At 47.7% G+C, this 19,888-nt stretch overlaps 2 protein-coding genes across 3 annotated transcripts in view; both read left to right on the top strand.

The window, feature by feature from the left end:
- Window positions 1–19,888, top strand: part of LOC144162553 (receptor-type tyrosine-protein phosphatase kappa-like) — a 616,238-nt gene that overhangs the window by 476,821 nt on the left and 119,529 nt on the right. The window lies entirely within an intron of this gene.
- The window catches only part of LOC144162554 (protein sidekick homolog), a 92,794-nt gene that overhangs the window by 70,108 nt on the left and 2,798 nt on the right, over window positions 1–19,888 (top strand). Inside the window, exons 13-14 of the mRNA XM_077693143.1 lie at window positions 7,568–7,876; window positions 12,691–12,987. Coding sequence (XP_077549269.1) covers window positions 7,568–7,876; window positions 12,691–12,987 — 606 coding nt within the window. The remainder of the gene's footprint in view (window positions 1–7,567; window positions 7,877–12,690; window positions 12,988–19,888) is intronic.

The following is a 19,888-nucleotide window of genomic DNA, read 5'->3' as shown; positions in this document are numbered from 1 at the left end:
TATATATATATATATATATATATATATATATATATATATATATATATATATATATATGGTTTGGAAATGAGGGGCTCGTTAGGAAATACAGAAAGAAATGCCGGCAGTCTACAACGCCAAAGAAGGCATAGGGGTATATATAGGAAATGAGAGGCTCGTTGAAAATAAGACAAATAAAGTTTGGCAGTCAAGAAATCCTCGGAAAGCAAAGGGGAGGATATGGTAGGTCATTGAAACAGATAAAGAATTTGGAAAGAAAGAAAGTGGAGAAAAAATGTCAGCCAGGTGGGATCCGAACCCACAACCTCCAGAATACCGGTCTGGTGCGATAACCACTACGCTACCGGCGGGGCTATCTTTCCCCTCAACTTTCTGGGGTATTTATGTCAATGTAATTTTTTCCTGTGCTTCGGGGTGGTAGCCAGCGCCACTCTGACTTCTCGGGGTGAAGCAGACCTTCTTTTTAACCCCCGGGCCGTCACTCGAGCGTCTACGACATGTCGAGAGTGGTCGACCAGCGTTGAACCCTCTTAAGCTTCCTATGGCACCAAGACTGCCAGAACAGAGGCCCTCGCTATGCATGTAGCGAATCAGAATAGGAAATGAGGGGCTAGTTTAAAATAAGACAGAAATAAAGTTTGGCAGTCAAGAAAACCTCGGAAAGCAAAGGGGAGGATATGGTAGGTCATTGAAACAGATAAAGAATTTGGAAAGAAAGAAAGTGAAGAAAAAATGTCAGCCAGGTGGGATCCGAACCCACAACCTCCAGAATACCGGTCTGGTGCGATAACCACTACGCTACCGGCGGGGCTATTTTTCCCCTCAACTTTCAGGGGTATTTATGTGAATGTAATTTTTTCCTGTGCTTCGGGGTGGTAGCCAGCGCCACTCTGACTTCTCGGGGTGAAGGAGACCTTCTTTTTAACCCCCGGGCCCTGACTCTGGTGTCTACGACATCTCGAGAGTGGTCGACCAGCGTTGAACCCTCTTAAGCTTCCAATGGCACCAATACTGCCAGAACAGAGGCCTTCGCTATGCATGTATCAAATCAGAATACGAAATGAGGGGCTGGTTTAAAATAAGACAGAAATAAAGTTTGGCAGTCAAGAAAACCTCGGAAAGCAAAGGGGAGGATATGGTAGGTCATTGAAACAGATAAAGAATTTGGAAAAAAAGAAAGTGGAGAAAAACTGCCCGCCAGGTGGGATCTGAACTTCAAGTTGGCTTCAAGTTGCCCGATGAAAATGTTGGCATAGGTCGGCGGGAACGGAGTACCCATGCTGGTTTCAAAAACGTGCAAAAAGTAAGAAGAATCAAATTCAAAATAAATGAGAGTGAATACTAGTTTTAACAAACTCGGGTACACTTCTGGCGCGCGTTGGTGCGTGTTCTCTGATAGAGCTTTTGAAATAGCTTTGATTCCTTCGACGAAAGGGATGTTTGTATACAATGCGGCAACGTCAAGAGTAACAAGGAGGGTTCCACTGGGTAGGCGCGCTCCCTTATTTATCTCTTCTATTATGCGCAGGAAGTGGGGGTGTCCGGAACGAATGAAGGAAGAAGAGTCGGAATGTCGGATAGGTAATGATTCAGAAACAGAGATAATGCTTCTGTTGGGGTATTGTTATTCGAAAATATGGGTCTGCCAGGAATGTCGGCAGTGAACAATAATTCTACGGGGACTTTGTGGACTTTTAGGAGGAGGTAAAAACGTCCGGCATGTTTATTATTCGGTTTCATGAAATTTAAGTCACTGGTCGTTATTAATTTTCTAGATCGCAGATCTGTGAAGCTCTATAGGATTTTAGGCTGTATTCGCGTCTCAGACGGCTATCTAAGAGCTTGTAGTGGCAAGGGTTATTGAGCTGCCTATAAGCTTCAGCTTTGTATTTTCCCATAGGTAAAACAACTACGCTACCACTTTTGTCGGCTGGCTTTATGACTATGTCGGTTCTGGCTGATAGGCTATTCAGGGTAACTTCTTCCGAAGGAGTTAGGTTCTTGCGCTTCTTTGATCGCTTAGTTGTTGCCAATATTTCAGCCAAAATATTGGAAACAACTAAGCGATCAAACAAGCGCAAGAACCTAACTCCGTTGGCGTTCAGCTTCGTTGACGTTCAGCTTCGCGTGCCTTTATAGTATCGGCAGCTTCTTGACGTAGTTTGAATGAGTGAAGGACATAAGGCGCGTTTGTTGCACATGCTCCCGTCTCGGTTGGTAGTGCGGTGGGAAGAGCGCCACGTACCTCCCGTTGCGGCCGGACAGTCGTGGGATCGAAACCGGGCGGCGCCTAACTATTTCTTTTTATCGTGTACTGCGCTGACGTCCGGCCGAACGCTGACGGGGCTGAAGAGACGCGCATGCGCAGTAGAGTTCGGACTGCAGACAACAACAAGGGAGGGAGGGACACAGCCCCGAGCATGGGATGCTTCGCATCTAAAAGTCATCTGAAGTTCCTGTGGGCATGCCGGGGTGGTCTTGTTGTTGGGGGCAAAGCAGGTTCGAACGAAGTGACTTCGACGGGAGGCTCGAGGTACGCGGGCTTCAGTCGTTCAATGGCCATGGTGTCGTGGGTTCCATTGATGTCCACGAGAAAAGTAGTCGGGTGACGTTGAACGACCGTATAGGCGCCGAGGCAATGAGACCGCAATGGTCCTCGGACGGGTCCGTAGCGCACGAACTCATGCGTGGCAGTTTTGAGGTCAGGGAGCGTGTTAGTCATCGGGTACCTTGCAAGGCGTGTGGGTTGAGACCTGAAGGTGCCGAAAAACCTCTCGTAGGTGATCGACGTAGGCACTTGCAGGGACAGGTTGCGAAGACTCGTCGAACAAGTTCGCTGGCAAACGCAGAAGTGTACCGTAGACCAGCTCAGCTTACGTGCACGAGAGGTTCACTTCGTACGCGCTCCGGATTCCGAGGAGCGTCATTGGCAGTCGTTGGACCCACTCGGTTGGGCATCCGCGCGCTGTGAGTGAAGACTTGGGGTGTCTGTGAAAACGTTCGACGAGGCCGTTTGACTGCGGGTGGTACGCAGCTGTTCGGAGACGAGTCGTTCCGAGAAGGTTTAGTAGTTCTGTGAACAGGGACGACTAGAACTGCCGGCCGCGATCGGTGACAACAGTGGAAGGGCATCCTTAGCGCGACACCCAGCTATAGACAAAGGCTGAAGCTACTGTGGAGGCCGTTTGTCAGAAAGAGGGCAGGCTTCGGGCCAACGTGTGAAGCGGTCAACACCGGTCACGATGTACCGGTAACCTTGGCTAGGAGGCAGGGGGCCGACGAGGTCATTATGAACGACTGAAAAATGTTCAACCCGACTGACGAATGGCTTGGCAGGGTGAACGGAATGGCATTGGACTTTTGAACGCTGGCACAGCGTGCAGGCTCGTACCCAGTCTCGAATGTCAGCGTTCATACGTAGTGACGATGTGAAGCAGACAGGAAGGCTCGCGGAATACCTATGGACGTGTCGAAGACGATGGTCACATTACGAAACGGTACATCTTCAAGCTTGAGTTCGGAAGGTGCTCCACGTAGACGGAAGAGCTCGTTGTCGTTGGCTTGCGTCGTATCCAGTTCATATACGTCAAGCGGGTCGGTAGGTGCTTCCTGCATTCTTGGTGAAATGGCATTAACATCGTCCGTGCGGCTCAGAGCGTCTGAGGGGAATTGGCCACCCCACTGACGTGCTGGATGTCGGACGTGAACGCCGAGAGGTATGCCAGTTGACGCACCTCTCGTGGAGTGTAGAGGGTGTCAGGGCGGTTCAAGGCGAACGTGAGCGGCTTGTGATCGGTTAAGATCGTGAAATTGTGTCCTCCGAGGTGACATTTGAAGTGACGAACAGCGAGGTACATGGCTCTAGATTAACCTCGGTGGCGTGTTCGGTAGGGTCACCAGTTGTAGGGCGCTATGCCGGGCGAAAGAAAGGAGGCTCAGGCAGGACGACCGTTCGTCGCAAGTCAAACCCAGATTCTATTTTGTGAGCACCAGCGAGACCCCCGTCTCCTCGTGCGCTCGCGCGGCCGCGCAGCCTGTGACCATGACGATCGGGCTGCTGTGCGAGGAGCGGCGCTCGATCAAGCGATGTCGCTGGAGCTGCTGCTACACATACATACATACATACATACATACATACATACATACATACATACATACATACATACATACATACATACATACATACATACATACATACATACATACAGACAAACATACAGACAAACATATCTACATACATACATACTTGCACACACACTTACATGCATATATACATGAACGCACACATACATACATACATACATGCGTACATACATGACCACATACATATATACATGCATGCATACATAGAAACGTACATACATAGTCTTTGTCAAGTCTGTAGACCAAGCTGGAAACACACCGGATGCAAAAATTCAATGTACAAGATTACATCACGAGCGAGGGTGAGTTTTTATGCCAGAAAGCTAGAGAAAATACCTTTTATTACTGTCACATTATTTTCTCACAATTGAAGTAAAGCTTATTTTTGAATTCTTTGCGGTCTATAAGGCTTCGTATTGGCGAAGAAAATTTTGAGCAGGGTGTACATACGTGCATACGCACATTCATACACGCATACATACATACATACATACATACATACATACATACATACATACACACACACACACATACATACATACATACATGCATACATGCATACATACAGAAATAAAGTATGGCAGTCAAGAAAACCTCGGAAAGCAAAGGGGAGGATATGGTAGGTCATTGAAACAGATAAAGAATTTGGAAAGAAAGTGGAGAAAAAAATGCCCGCCAGGTAGGATCCGAACCCACGACCTCCAGAATACCAGTCTGGTGCGATAACCACTACGCTACCGGCGGAGCTATTTTTCCCCTCCACTTTATGGGGTATTTATGGCAATGTAATTTTTTCCTGTGCTTGGGGGTGGCAGCCAGCGCCACTCCGACTTCTCAGGGTGAAGGGGACCTTCTTTTTAACCCCCGGGCTGTGACTCGAGTGTCTGCGACATGTCGAGAGTGGTCGACCAGCGTTGAACCCTCTTAAGCTTCCTATGGCACCAAGACTGCCAGAACAGAGGCCCTCGCGATGCATGTAGCGAATCAGAATAGGAAATGAGGGGCTCGTTGAAAATGAGACAGAGATAATGTCTGGCAGTCAAGAAAACCTCGGAAAGCAAAGGGGAGGATATGGTAGGTCATTGAAACAGATAAAGAATTTGGAAAGAACGTGGAGAAAAAATGCCTGCCAGGTGGGATCCGAACCCACGACCTCCAAAATACCGGTCTGGTGCGATAACCACTACGAAACCGGCGTGGCTATTTTCCCCCTCCACTTTCTGTGGTATTTATGTCAATGCAATATTTTCCTGTGCTTGGGGGTGGCAGCCAGACCTCTCCGACTTGTGTATACATACATACATACATACATACATACATACATACATACATACATACATACATACATACATACATACATACATACATACATACATACATACATACATACATAAATGCATACATACATGCATTCATACATACTGAAATTCTTGTAATGTACATGGTAGTGGTCTGGCTTGTGAAGCTAAATCAACGAAGTGGAGCTTCATATGTAGAATAATTCGATTTTTTGTGTACTTCTGATAGATCCATCACAACACATTCTATTGAGATATATTAGAATGCATTTTGATGGAATCTTGGAGACGTTTTTACTTTAAAACAGAAAGGAAATTAAGAAACGTTTTTCAATTTTGCACTACATGCTTCCTCAGTGGCGCAATTGTGGGAACACTGAAAAATTAGTGTGTTAACTGCATGTTGTGTTATGATGACGTGGAGGTATAGGCACCACTACAATCGCATAGTCCTGTTTCTTGGAGGTAGCATTTGTCAGTGGCCGCCAATTGCGCAAGCAAGATTCTGCGATGCCCTATAAACCCCGCAAGCACGTGGATGGGTGTCGCCACTGCTTCAACTGTTCTTCTTATCTCTATAATGTATTTTTGGTTACCGATGATATCGCTATTTTTTTGTATTGCGGCAAAGCAACCTTTTAATAGACCAAACATGCATTTTGTTTTCGTGGGCCCCTTAAGCAGTTACGTTCACAAATACGTGCTATAGAATCTTCGGAAATTGACAGTATGGTACCAAGTTTGGGTCAGCGGTTTGAACGAGAGAAGCTGTTTTAAAACAAAGGTTTATATGCAAGGCAAAAGGAAATGTTGTGTTCCGAAAAAAAATCATCCAGGGCAACCCCAGCGCATGCGCGGAAAAAACCAGGTTGGAAAGGCCTTAGAAGTAAAGGGAAAGGGATTGGCTGGGTTTACAGATGACGAGGCTCCACTCTCGCATCTACAGGCCTTGGTAACTGGGAACGACGAATCGGAGAGAGCGAGCAATCCAAACGCAGCAGCGAGCGACTCCGTGAAGCACAACTGGAGCGACGACGGCCGGCAGGGGGCAGCGGCGGTGTGCGCGGAGACGCATGTTGCAGCTAGGGTACACAAAAATTTCACACCGCTCTTTTGTGAACACGAATGCTCTCCTAAGAGACCATGAAGACAAAATGCATGTTTGGTTTTCTCAAAAGGTTGTTTTGCCCCAACACAAAAATGCCGATGCAATCGGTTACCCAAAAATACATTATAGATAATGGGTCCACCATCTGTGCTGCGTGCACGGGTGAATTTTAATACGCATTTGTTTGCGCCGTAAGCCAACAATACCGATTCCCCGTGGCTCTAGACCGGCAGAGCAGCTGCTGTGAATATCGGGAAAACACTTTTAAATACCGTCTCATCTTTTAAAAAGCCGTGATTAAAACAGGCGACTTTTTCTCCTCTCGTAGCTTTGTTCCTCTAGATACGCTCCGGCATTCTTGGGCGCGACCTTTCTCTTTGTACAGAGCCATAGTTCCCATAAGTTACCTTGCAGATGGTATTTTCTCTTCTCTGAAGGGGCTTGACTGGTAAAACGGTTATTTACGTCTTGTTTGAGTGGTTGGGTGGCACTCCACCGGGGTCTTGTGCCGCGTGCTACAGCTCCCCAGGGGGTCAGCAGGGGTGGTATACACTTGTTCCGGGGTTACTACGGCCTCTGCTTCTTTGGGTTCCCGCTGAGTCACACCGATCTGGTCTTCGCAGCAGTCGCTGGCCAGCAGGGCCTCCCCATGCACCGCCTCGGGGTTTTTCATTTTTGGACAGCCGTAGAGCAGCTGCTGTGAATATCGGGAAAACACTTTTAAATACCGTCTCATCTTTTAAAAAGCCGTGATTAAAACAGGCTTTTTAAAAGATGAGACTTTGGCGTTCCCATGTGGTGAGGTAGACAGTGGGTTTTTTTTATTTCCCAGTGGGCATGCGTCTCTAATGTAGGCCGGGTAAAGCCTTCTCCCCGTGTGTTACCCGTACGTTACCGTTAGTATTGTGTCCTGTTCGATGTTCAGAAATTATCATTCTTTTCCTGCGAGATTATTTTGTGCACAATTGAATGACAAAAAAACAGCCTCTAAATCTAAACTTTTTTATGTTCTGTCCAGCTCCAAGCATGGTTTCAGACGTGCAGATAAAGAAGGCTGGAGCTCGGGAGGTACTGCTTTCCTGGCGTCCTCCACAGAAAGCAAATGGAATCCTTCGCCGCTACTTGGTCCTGTACAAGCCTTTGGCGTTCCGAATCCGTGATTGCCCCCAACCCGAGCAGATTCCAAGTGAAGTTCCTGTGAACGCTTCGCTCACGACCGTCAACCTGACAGCCCTGCGTCCCTACACCAAGTACCAAGTCTCCGTAACCGCCGAGACAATTCTGCCGGGGCGCCCGTTCAATACGACGTTCAACACAACTGCTGCCGGTAATAACGCTTCCGCAACCCGCCTAAAAGTCATTCAAGTTGTATGGCATTTATTTATTTATTTATTTATTTATTTATTTATTTATTTATTTATTTATTTATTTATTGTACTGTACAGCACTATGCGGTGGTTCATGAGCGAAAGGCGACCCATATTATCGCCTGACTAGGACCTCTACGTAGAGCAGCTGCACAAGACACACAGCAACATCACTATAGTTCAAATTATGCAAAAAATATAAATAAAAGAACCGAGATACGGCCATAAAAAGCTATTATCCAATGAATGTAAGTGTCTGCAGGGTATAAAACAGTAGAAAACAAGCACGCTAGCATTTTTAGTACATGATTTGAAAAAAGCGCGAAAGAGCCCAAAAACAGCTACAGAGAGAGGTTCATATTTTCCTACATTCCAGACCTGTGCGCAACCCGCCATACATAAAGAGTGTAAATACAAAATTGGGAAACGTCCTATGCGAAAAAACATAATATTCATTTGCTTTCAAAGTATACACATAGATGGTAATTCCTCTATAACGCGATTACATTGGTTAAAGGAGTACTGACACGAAATTTCTCGCTTTCAGTTTTTATGCTGTAAAGAATACCCATTGGCCCAGTAATTACGAAAATCGAACCGAAAACCATCAACCGCCAACACAGAATTAATTATAGCACGTTTATTGCAACCAATTTCTAATTTGGTCGCCGCGCGGGAAAATGGCCGTTCGAAGGCCAGCCTGCAAGCGGGCCAGCCTTACGTCACGGTCTCACCCGTGACGTCAGGGACGTTTTTCTTTCCTCCATGCGTTCGCCGCATCGTCTGCTACGATAGCACATGGTCCGCGATTCGACCGCGCAGTCGACATGTCGTCTGAATCGTCAGACTCGGATGAGTCACTGCCACCCGACAGACAGAACAACTTTATTTGGCCAGGCGATTAGGCCGACAATGTCTTCGCCGTCGTCCGTTTTTTATATCACTGCGGCTCGAACCGGCGCAGACGGTGATAGCAACAGCTTGTGGCCACTCTTCTAATCAATCTGATCAGGAAAAAGAAGCTCCACATGCGAGAAAGTATTGTTAGTGTGTTGAAAATTGTGCTAGGAGTTGTTATCAGCGCTGAAATTAAAAGTGGCGTTCAGATATTTGCCGCGATGGTAAGCCTACGCTGACCGGCGGCGGAGGTTCGGCGCTCCGACCCAGCACTGCCGGCACCACGGTGCGGCGACCGGCCGAAAGATGGCGCCACCTGCGCGCTAGAATCAAAACAGGCCGCGGCAGATATCTTGGTCACCGATCGCTGAAACGGAATTATTGCCAAAATAAAGCTTCATATGCGAAAAAAGGGATGATAGTGTGGTGAAAAGTTGCGTAAGGGATGGTCATTCGCAGTTGTACAGATACCAGCGATCAAATAGTCGCCACGATACTAAGTTCCCAACACCCAAGGTGACCCGTGCAACCCCGTGCCCGCTGGCTTGGGCGACAGTTCGTGCTGCCGCCGGCGCGCACCAACTCAGTCCACGTTTAGCGCCGCATGTTGTCGCGTGGAAAATAATGCATCTTGGCGTCGTCGTCGATTTGCTCGGACAGGCTTCCACGAGCAGTTGTTCGCATACCGCAAGCTTGCCATAGCACAACTTGGGCGAGCTCGGCGACGCGCACCGCCGCGTCGCCGCGGTGCCCGTCGACATCGCGCACCTCGCAGTTTTCGGCACCAGTGCCGAACACCATGCGCCGGCAACGAACTGAAGCAACGTTTACAAGCATTGCTCACACAGCTACACCCACGTCTCCTGCCCAAACGAATACCACCGACAACAGCAGCGCAGGATATCGTTTCCGGTTCTGAAAACGACTATATGACGTCACCCTGAACCGGCCGGACACGCAGGTCAATGTTTCGTCATGCCAAAAGCGATTGCGCTAGTGCTGCCGATTTGTGGAAGCTCGTGGCCTGGACAATCAAAATCGATTTTAGATGTGATTCCGGCCTCGGATCGCTGCAAAAATTTCTGTGAGGCATCTGTACAATATACTGAAGCCAATTATATCATTTTTAGGTATCAAAATTTTTGTGTCAGTACTCCTTTAAGAAGATTATAAATCGGCCAAGTTAGAGTACTTTTCTGAGATATGTCCCTATGTATGACAATATGTGCCCGCATACAATCGTTAGAATTCTTTAAAACTCTTTGCCCCCGAGGTCGGTTTGGATCTTCCTACATATTTTGTTTTGACCTTTGAGCTGAGGGTTCAACAAACAGCGCCCTGATGATGTGAGAGGCGAAGCGCAAAGTACAACGCGTTGAGCCTTTGGCGATTCTTAACGATAACGTTGAAAAGTGGGACCTAGTCATGGTAGAAACGACGCACTGAATCCGTACTGTTATATCGGTTATCGAAAAACAATTAATTATCAGTTGAAATTTTGCTGACAGCTAATGTTTTAAGGGCCAGAAACACGAAGTGGGACCAGCGCCGTCAATGCACGAAGAGGTGACAACTGACGTAAAACTGATATGTTCCTTAAGTTAAAAACGTAAGAAGCGGTAATTCATACTTTAGGTTGGCGGATAGCCGCATCTGACATATACAGAGCACAACGCATTGCGTTATTCTTATTTCAGTTATTTTTCTCTAAAAAAGTGGCCACTTTAAAAAGTAAGCTCGACATACGCGAAGGCAGAGACGCGAACCCAACGTGGCAGTGTAGCAGTAGTGAGGGCTTTTTATTTGGCTAACTTACAGGCACAGGATGTCGACTGCCTGGGCGAACAGTTGTCGCTGTTTATTCCCTTCAACGCTACTACATTTAGCCAAGTGGGTAATGAAAGGAAAGGAGATGTATAGGGGCTAGACAGCTGAGTTTCGAGGCAGTAAAAAATGCAATGGAGTAAATCACCATAGGCAGCGGGGCAGTTGGGACAGGAGAGGTGGGATCGATAGGGTTAGAAAGATAGGCGAACATAGAGAACACGTTTGGATGTGCCGGAGAAGTTCAGACTGCCGCCGAAACTAATAGATCAGGGCGGAGTTGTATGCATTTATCTAGACCGCCTTTATAAAAGGCGCAGGGTGAGCCCCCCACATGATTCCGGGGGCCCGAGCGAGGGAATCACAATACCTGGCAAATAGTATCGCAGGCGAGTTGATGCGCCAACATATTCCCATTAATTCTTTTATGCCTAGGGACACAGCGAAGTAAAATGATGGACGGCTCTAGTGCAGAAACCGGTCGTTTGGCCTACACTTGGTGTGCATGTAGTAGGGAGCGGTTCTGCGCGTATCGGAGAGCAATGTGGGAATCGGGTGAGACTGTGCACTCAGGGAGGGAGGGAGGAAAACTAGGGGAGTAGATGGTACGTGCACCGGCGAGAACATCCAGACACATTGCTTCTGGGCTGTGGAAGTAAGGGCCCCGAGAGTGGGTTTGTTTCTCGAAGGTGGGGTGGTTCAGAACATAGCCGCACAAACCACGATGGGCCACAAAGAAGGAGTCTGTGGAGGCGGTTCTCTGGGTTGCGAAAAAATCGCAATGATGCTGCGCGGCCACATGGCGATTTCCTGCTACAGGGGAAATGCTGGACTTAATGGCGAAGGCACAAAAGTTGGGAGCCGGAGTTTGGGTGTGTAGAGACGGGTAGACGAGTGGGTAGTCGGGCGGGTAGAGTGGTAGAGACGGGAATAGTTGGTATCTCTTCCACAATCAGTAACCACGGACCCTGCAGGTCTGAACGACAAAAGAGAGCCGGGAAAGCGTAGAATCACAGTGTACGTTGAGGAAAGCGCCCAGGGTATAAAAATGGTCTGTTGAAAATAGCTCTGCAGTATTTGGAGGCGGGGATATCGAGGTTTCTTGGTGCCTTCTAGAGTCTTACAACGGTGGTGTTGAGGGTGCTAAGCTGAGCAGTAGTTAAGGGAATGTAAGGGGCAAAATACAAGCACTTGTTGAAGGCAGCTCGGCACGCATTGCCTTCGGAGATGATCGAGCGACGAGTGACCACACGACGAAGGGAGTGGGTTACCGATTGGCAGGTAGCCACTGCCTGTTGCAGGGCTGGTACATTTTTGGCTGCATGCAAAATAAATCCAGAGACCTAGCATTTGCTGATGGTAGGAATGGCAGAGCCAGAACTAGAGGGAGCGGAGGGAACTGCCGCTGCGCTGGTATCAAAAGCGGTTGAGTATAAGATAAGATTTTTCAGGGGTTTGAAGAAAACTAAGAATTGTGTGCAGCCAGATAAACAGGGCGGTGCTGCCTAAGCGATCTCTAATCGGGCTTATCTTTCGTCATGTAGATTGATTTGTGCCGAGCTCAGCCCGCTCAGGCTTTTTATGAGTAACACCAGGGATCGAGTACATGAGTTAATATAATAACGCGCCGCTCCATCGCTTAGGGAGGGGTATTACGACCCCTCTTGTTTAGACGACTAACGATTCGGCATCCTTCGTTGCGAGTACCCGGACCGTACACGAACAGTCTAGACCCGATCAGGCGCTCGTTTTTGTAATGCATTGCTAACGTACGAAGTCTGTACACGGACTACTCGCGTGGTATCCAAGGCTGGTAAATCGAGGGTACCCATTATTACCGAAAAAGTGGCAAATTCGTGATCCCTTTCCTCAAAAGGAACAACGTGTACTCTTATCCCTTCCCATTGTTGGGTCAATTACTGAAAAGTGGCGGATGACTGTATGCCTGTGTCTTACTGTATGCACGTACACCCATCAGGTGCCGTCATCAGCTGCAGCGTTTTGTGTCGTCCACTAATTCTGCACGCAAACCATACGGGCACTTTTTCTGCAGTTCCCGAAGCAGCACCGTCAAATTTTCACCACTCACGGACGGAGGACGGCTATTACGCGCTGCGGTGGTCGCCGATACCTTGCTACTTCGCCAACGGGGCCAGTCCGTCCTACTACCTGGAGCTTAAAAGCAATGACCCCTGGGACCGTAAAGAGCGCAAGACGAACGCTCTTTACCTATATTTCACATACCGGGATCTCGTGCCATACACGCAGTACCAAGCCAAAGTGTTCGCCCAGAATGAAGCGGGACGTTCACCGAAGCACGCTTCCCTGAACTTCAGGACTGAGCCAGCAGGTGAGAGGTGCTTTCTTGCAACCTTTTAAAGTCGATAGTCTATCTTGGGCTAATTAAACACAAAATGTCTGTCTGTCTGTCTGTCTGTCTGTCTGTCTGTCTGTCTGTCGGTCTGTAAGTGTATCTGTCTCTCTATCTGTGACTCCATTCAACCATCCTTTTTCGCCTTCCGGCCAAACGTTAAAGGAATACTTTAGCGGGAGGTTTATACACAAACACGTTTCGGAACCACTATATCTGGGAACACACTTCCTACTTGTCGACATTTTTCACGAAAAAGAAAACATCAGGCATCTATGAGGCAAAAGATCAATACATCAGCGCATGGCCGTCGGCAGAACATTATTTGGAGGGGGCAACCAGATTTCACCTTGGTAGGATGGGGGGGAGGGTAGCTTTTATAGGCGAAATTCCACAGCTTTGAGATATGCTGTAGAAAATGGCCAAAGCTATTTTCTATTCTTCAAGATTACCATTCGAGTGTTAATTAACACAGTAAGGCAACAAGAAGTGACCCTGTTAACGGTAAATTTCTTTTAAACATAACGATCGAAAGCAGAGGTTTTTGAAACAATTGCCTTGCGTTGACCAAATAACGAAGTTAAGGTTAAGGTTAACTGCACTCAAAATTCCAAGCTCTTGGTTATGGTTTTTTCAGTATAGCCTGCCTAAAAAGGCCGCTAAATACAACATATGAAAGCTGAAATACGCGTACCGGCGGCGTAAGCGATCTTCAAAACACGGAGATTTTGAAACCGAATTAGAGAAGAGCGCGACCATTACGGCCAGGCTTAAGGGATGTTCCAGCCGGCCCATCGGCCGGACGTGGCCGGACATGGCCGGCCGGCCGGAACAAACGTGGCCGGACGTGGCCGGCGGCCGGATGTGGCCGGCCGGCCGGAACAAACCTGCGCGCAACGCTTCGCCCTCTCCGCAGCCCCGGGAGAAGCGCGCCCAGCGGAACTCGACCGGTTCTTCTGGCGAACCGCAGGAAAAAGTTCATGGCCTGCCGCGATGTCACTTCCGCTTCGTGGTTGCTAGCGCGATCCACCGGCATGTGCTGCGTCGCCTGCGGCGGACTCATTTTAAGCGTTTCGAACTAATTAACAGCTCAATTCACGGGGCTACCAGTCATGTCCCGTTTGGTTTAGTGGTACGTATTGAACGTTTAAAGTAAATTTGCGAGAGGTGAAATTTTAGTGCAGTTCGCCTTTAAATTATGTCGCGAAACGAGGTTACAGAAAATGACTATATGCTTACTATACAGTAACTTTTCCGTAAAGGCACCTTGCCCTTAACGAGAGAGAGACAGAGAGAGAGAGAGAGAGAGAGAGAGAGGGAGAGAGAGGGGGGGTTAATTAAACAGACCCCTAGTGAAGGAGTGTGTCGGGCCACCGGAGCGGTGCGGCGACATTCGCAGCCCGGGCTACGATGATACCCTCTCACTGTAGCTCGCGCAATGCAAAGTTGCTTGTGAACGCGCTTCGCACCTGCTTTTACATTCTTTCACAATGCATCGAAAGAATATCCCGTCCAGGCAGACGGTTGTTGGGCATCGTCACACAAAGCTACGGTTTGATAGCGAAATCACGCTAAAGGAGCGTTGGATCGGGAGAAAAAGGTTATTTCTGGGCCCAATTCTCTAAAAAACGGGCGTCGCTTTGAAGCGACGGGGTAGCGCCATGCAAATGCATGTGTTCTGGCGTCGGTCCTTCGCTTTGCGCAGTTTCGGGACGGAGCCACCCTGCAGAAATGCACTGTGGCAAGCGCACGAAGCGACAAGCGAAGCGACGGGGGGCAGTGGGTGTCGCTTCGTGGGCTTGCCACAGTGCATTTCTGCAGGGCGGCTCCGTCCCGAAACAGCTCAAAGCGAAGGACCCGACCCCAGAACACATGCATTTGCGTGGCGCTACCCCGTCCCTTCAAAGCGACGCCCCGTCGTTTTAGAGAATTGGCCCATGGAGGTTTTCTTCTCTCTAGGTCAGTTTCAGCTACTGTCTTTGCGCGCTTTTGTAGTTCTGTCCCTTTCATGACAGTTTTGGCTACTTTTGCAAATTTTTTACCCATGGCTGTTTCCGCGTTGGATGGGTTTTAGATCACTTCTTTTTTTTTAATTTGAATGGTTTTGTCTGCGTATGGTAGTATCAGCACACAGTACAAGTCGGCAAAAGGCTGGCTTAGCTAGTAGCGGTGAGCATATATTACGCTATTTCTTTACAATTAGGTTGGTTACTATGATAGATTATAGGTTCTGTCTTGGTGCTGTTGATTTTAGTTCAGGTGGCTTTCTGCGCTTTAGGTATGTGTCCACTGTGAATCTGTGATGTAACCTCTAATGCTAGTTCAAATTAAGGCTTCCTGGGAAACACATATACGCAACCCGGACAGCAGGTCATCGCGTCGTATGATGGTCCTGTAGAAACCACGACTGATGGTGGGGTAGGTCTTGTCGCAGATAGCAGAAGGCCCATCGGATAGCCATTGACACCTGTGTTCATTGACAATCGACGAGGAAGTTCATCTCCAAAGTTGAGATTTTCGAAATGGGAGTATTTACCAAGTCACCCACCGACCTTCGTCTTAAAATCTTGCCTGTTCCCTAGCGCTTTTGGGTGAGTGAATAGAAATAAAAAAATGCAGGAGTGTCTCCAATTTTCTCTTCGCGTGCTGATGGAAGGAAGGCCAACTCGGGGATGGACCCGCTATGAGCATTCTTCTAGAGGTTCAGAGTGTTTGGCTGGTGACGGGGGAGGAATAACGAAGGAAGGAAGGAAAGAAAACCTATTACGGGGTGCGTGGAAGAAACAAAAAAAACGAAAAAATTTGCTCTACTTCATTGACTTCACGTTGCAAACACTGATGTTAACAGGAACAGTGTCTGCCGTCTCCTAATCCCAAGGCGTAGCTTCATAAAACTTCTTAAAGTAGGCAGATCGATTCCCGCTGGCGCCAGCTTGCCGGCTTTCGCGTGCTCGCTGACACTCCCGACGGGCAGCTTCTTCTTCCTGGGAGCTCACGACTTTACCCATTTTCCACATATTCGAGAAACGACCGCCAAGTGCACTCGTCTATATATCCGTGCTCCTCCGACTAGCTGTTCAGAGCGCGCTCTCCAATTAACCGAGTCATGGCATCTTCTCCTTCGCTCCACCAACCTTCGCTTGGTGCGTTCCCTCACCCACGCCTTGGCACTGCTCACCTGCGCTTGCTCCCCTCTCCCCACTACGCTGCACGTGTGCTTGGCAATTGCTCTGCCGTCGCTAGGCTGCGCTGTGCCCTCTCCACATCGCTGCTCCCGCGCTACCACGCCTCATCGACACGCTTCTGCCGAATACGGCTTTGCTGTTAAAAAGAGCGGGGATGAAAAAGAAAAGGGCAGTCTGCATTCAACGAAGGTGTCACATAAGCTGGCGACCACCTGCCGTTCCTCTTTTAGCGGAGAAGACATTCATGGTCTGGCAACCATGGCAGAACGGAGGAAAAAATCTTGGGGACGTCAGCCGGAACGCTACCGGCCGACGCAATTGGCGTGCAATCATTTGCGGAACGTTGGCTTATGTGATAAGCTGTCCTAGTGTCTCCACGTTCTCTAAGGGCCTACATTCTTATATGTCTGTAAAGACTTCTACCGTTTTTATCCTCTACTCGCTTATTTTGTCCACCTGAGACGCATGTGCTGCTGCACATATAAACTCTCCATATCATCATTAATATGTATTATTTTTTTACGAATAGCGTATAACAAACAAAACTAAGATGGTGCAGGCTACCCTTTTCTACTAATGCACTCTTCATTTGTAGAGCACCTAGCTTTCTGCTGTAAAAGCGACTGGCCCATTACGCAACATAACATCTAGAAACGCACCTTTCGGTTAAGCAGACCGAAATTTCGGTTAAATATGCTTTAACGACTAAATTGTCAGAAACATAACGCTAAATAATTTATCCGCAAAGCATGTATACCGGAGGATAACGGTCCAACTTTATGGGTCGTGTTAACGTCTGGGTCACTGCGTGCTTGAAAAATAAAGGGTAAAAAGAGTTCAAAAACAATAAATTGCGAAAGAATCAACTCCGACTAGTCTCTTGCTCAAAAAGAGGTTGTGCCAAAAAATTTTTTGAATGGCAGACTTAAGAAGTACTATTGGTTGTAGTGATGTTTGCGTTCGAGGGATTATTTGAGGGGTCCTTCGGCTCAGGTGCAGCGGGAGCAGTTACGGAATCTTCGTATGTGGAATCGCCGACCAACTTGGAAAGTGTACCCTTTATCACTCTAAGCGCAACATTAGGATCAGTATCGCGTGTTATACTGAGCTTGCGATGCGAATGTAAGCTTTGCAGTGGTGCCGCACTTGTCTAGATCAGCTTCGCAATGCTCGCAGACCTGAGCTCACTTTGCACATGGGGGCTTGAAAGTGAATTAGCAGGAATTTTCTCTTTTTTCATCTTTTTGCCTTGCGAGGTTCGCATTGAGGCCACGACTGACTTAGTTTAGAACCTCGTTAGTAATGGAGCTTGCGACACTGCGCTAGCTCAACGCCTGATCGCTGCTGCTGCTGAATTCACCCGGCACTTTCAGAGGGAGGGCTAAATGCCTCTTTTGCCTCTCGAACGAAATCCTCAAAGCTATTATATGATGTTTTCCATGTCAGCTAGGCGAGCTATATGGCCACAAGTAATCGCAAATTATGCGGTGAATATTTGCAATATAGAATGATACGTTTCCATTTGGCTCGTATTGAATGGAAATCTCTTCTTGATCTCTTCATCTTATCTGCCCATCTAGATCAAGAATTTTCCCGGTCTTAGCACACGACCGAAATAATTGGAGATCCAGCCTTCTTTGCCCTACAGTGGGCGTAGATAAGATAATGATGATGATGAATTGAAATATTCAAGTTGTGGCGCCATTCCTATGGGAACTTTATTTAAATTGACTTTCAAGAATTGTATGATGGAGTTTTGGCGGAAAAGGCATTAAACATATGACGACTTCAAGAACACAACTACACATGAACAGCAGGGGAGCCCTCTTGGAAGCAACAGCAGGTCTTCCCGAATTGTTTTGTAGGATCATTTTCTTGATCACTTCTTAAGACACCCCCGAAGTAAGCAGACTCTTCCTTTCCTTCCCATGTATTTTAAAAACGCTTCACAAGAAAGCTTCTCATATGTTCTTCTTCAACTTAATGAAGTGGCCGTACCCTCAGAGAGGGGGGAGGGATTTTCCAAGACTTGTAAGCGGCGGCTACTTCGCCAAGTACTAAAATGATAAATATGGGAGCAAAAAAATAGTCGTGACTTAGCTCGGCTATGCCACGATATCCGTGGCGTGAGCTAAGATTCAGGAATCCAGTCCAATCCACTGCAACCCAGTCCAATCCACTCAAATCGAGTCCAGTCCAGTCACTCCTCCTCGCGCATGCTCAGCATGGCTCTCGAGGAGCCACGTGAAACGGCTACCAAGCTGCTCCGGCGCAGCGTCAGACTTGGATACTGCGCAGTGGAGGCGCACAGCCAACGTTACTAGAATAAAGTTTATTCTAGTAACGTTGCGCACAGCTAGGCACGCGCCGACGCAAGTGCGTCTGCCCCGGCTATGTTGTCACTCCTCTGGAGTGCGCAGACCGGCGAACCTGTAGACTTAGTTCTCTACACTCCCCTATTCCAATTGGATTGAATTGCCAGTCCAATCCAATACAATACTTTTTAATTCAATCCAATCCAGTTCAATCATGTACTATACAATACAATCCACTCCAATCCAATCCGATCTAATCCGGTCCAATCCAATGCTCCTCGCGTTTGCGCAGCACTGCCCTTCAATGTTCACGCGAAACTGGTCAACCTCGGCCAGTGTAGTTTACGCTACAATGAGTAACCTGATTTTCTCCGCGGGTACGGGGAAGACAAGATGAAATTATGGTTTCACGTCTCTGAAATTCGTATCCTTCACTTCTGTTCACTTTGTCGTTGACGTCTTGGGACATATCTTTCGCTTATCTCTTAAAAGCCATCAGAGTTCATTATAAGCTAGCTTCGGAAAGCAAGATAGTCTTCTGAACTTCGCACCAAAAGCAAATTCCCATTGGGCAAATGAATTCGGCTCATTTTGATCCGTACCACAGCAGGATGTGGCTCATTTTCGATACGAACAATGAGCTGCGTACACATTATCAGGGTGTTATCTCACCAATTTTCTTGCCACCTGTTTTCTAGGAGAAAGTTGCGAGTTTGTCTTGTCACTGCAGTTTTATCTGACTTTGTTTCGGTTTGTGTATTTGGCTCTTTTTGAAAAAAAAAAACGCTTTATTTTGTACCTTCAACAATCGATATGTCGCACTTTTCATACAGTAGTTCCGAAAATAGGATTTCCCGTTCAAAATTCGTAGTAAAAGTGAGTGATTGAAATGCAATATTGAAACCAAATAGGTACGTTATCGGTTATAACGAAAAGGGATATGCCGTATTTAGCTTGTCGTAATCTCATAACAACCCGCCCCGGTGGCTCAGTGGCTAAGGCGTTGCGCTGCTGAGCACGAGGTCGCGGGTTCGATTCCCGGCAGCGGCGGCCGCTTTTCTGATGGAGGCGAAAAGCAAAAACGCCCGTGTGTACGAGATTTCGGCGCACGTTAAAGATCCAAAGGCGGTCAAAATTAATCCGGAGCCCTCCACTACGGCGGGCCTCATCGCCTACGTTGCGTCGGCGCGTTAAACCCTACAATCAGAATAAATCAGAATCTCATAACAGCTTGTGTAGATAATTTTAAAGGGAAGTGAACATTGACATGGCGTAAAGATAGCTTCTGACATATTCCCTGTTTCGACTAACACGACGACCACAGGTATTTCTCTATCCGTACGCGCCTCGAACGCGATGCTTGCTCGCCCACTGTTGCAG

Source organism: Haemaphysalis longicornis, unplaced genomic scaffold, assembly GCF_048455015.1.
Source record: "Haemaphysalis longicornis isolate Haplotype H1 unplaced genomic scaffold, Haemaphysalis longicornis Haplotype H1 scaffold_12, whole genome shotgun sequence".
Taxonomy (NCBI): domain Eukaryota; kingdom Metazoa; phylum Arthropoda; class Arachnida; order Ixodida; family Ixodidae; genus Haemaphysalis; species Haemaphysalis longicornis.
This window is presented reverse-complemented; position numbering and strand designations above follow the sequence as displayed.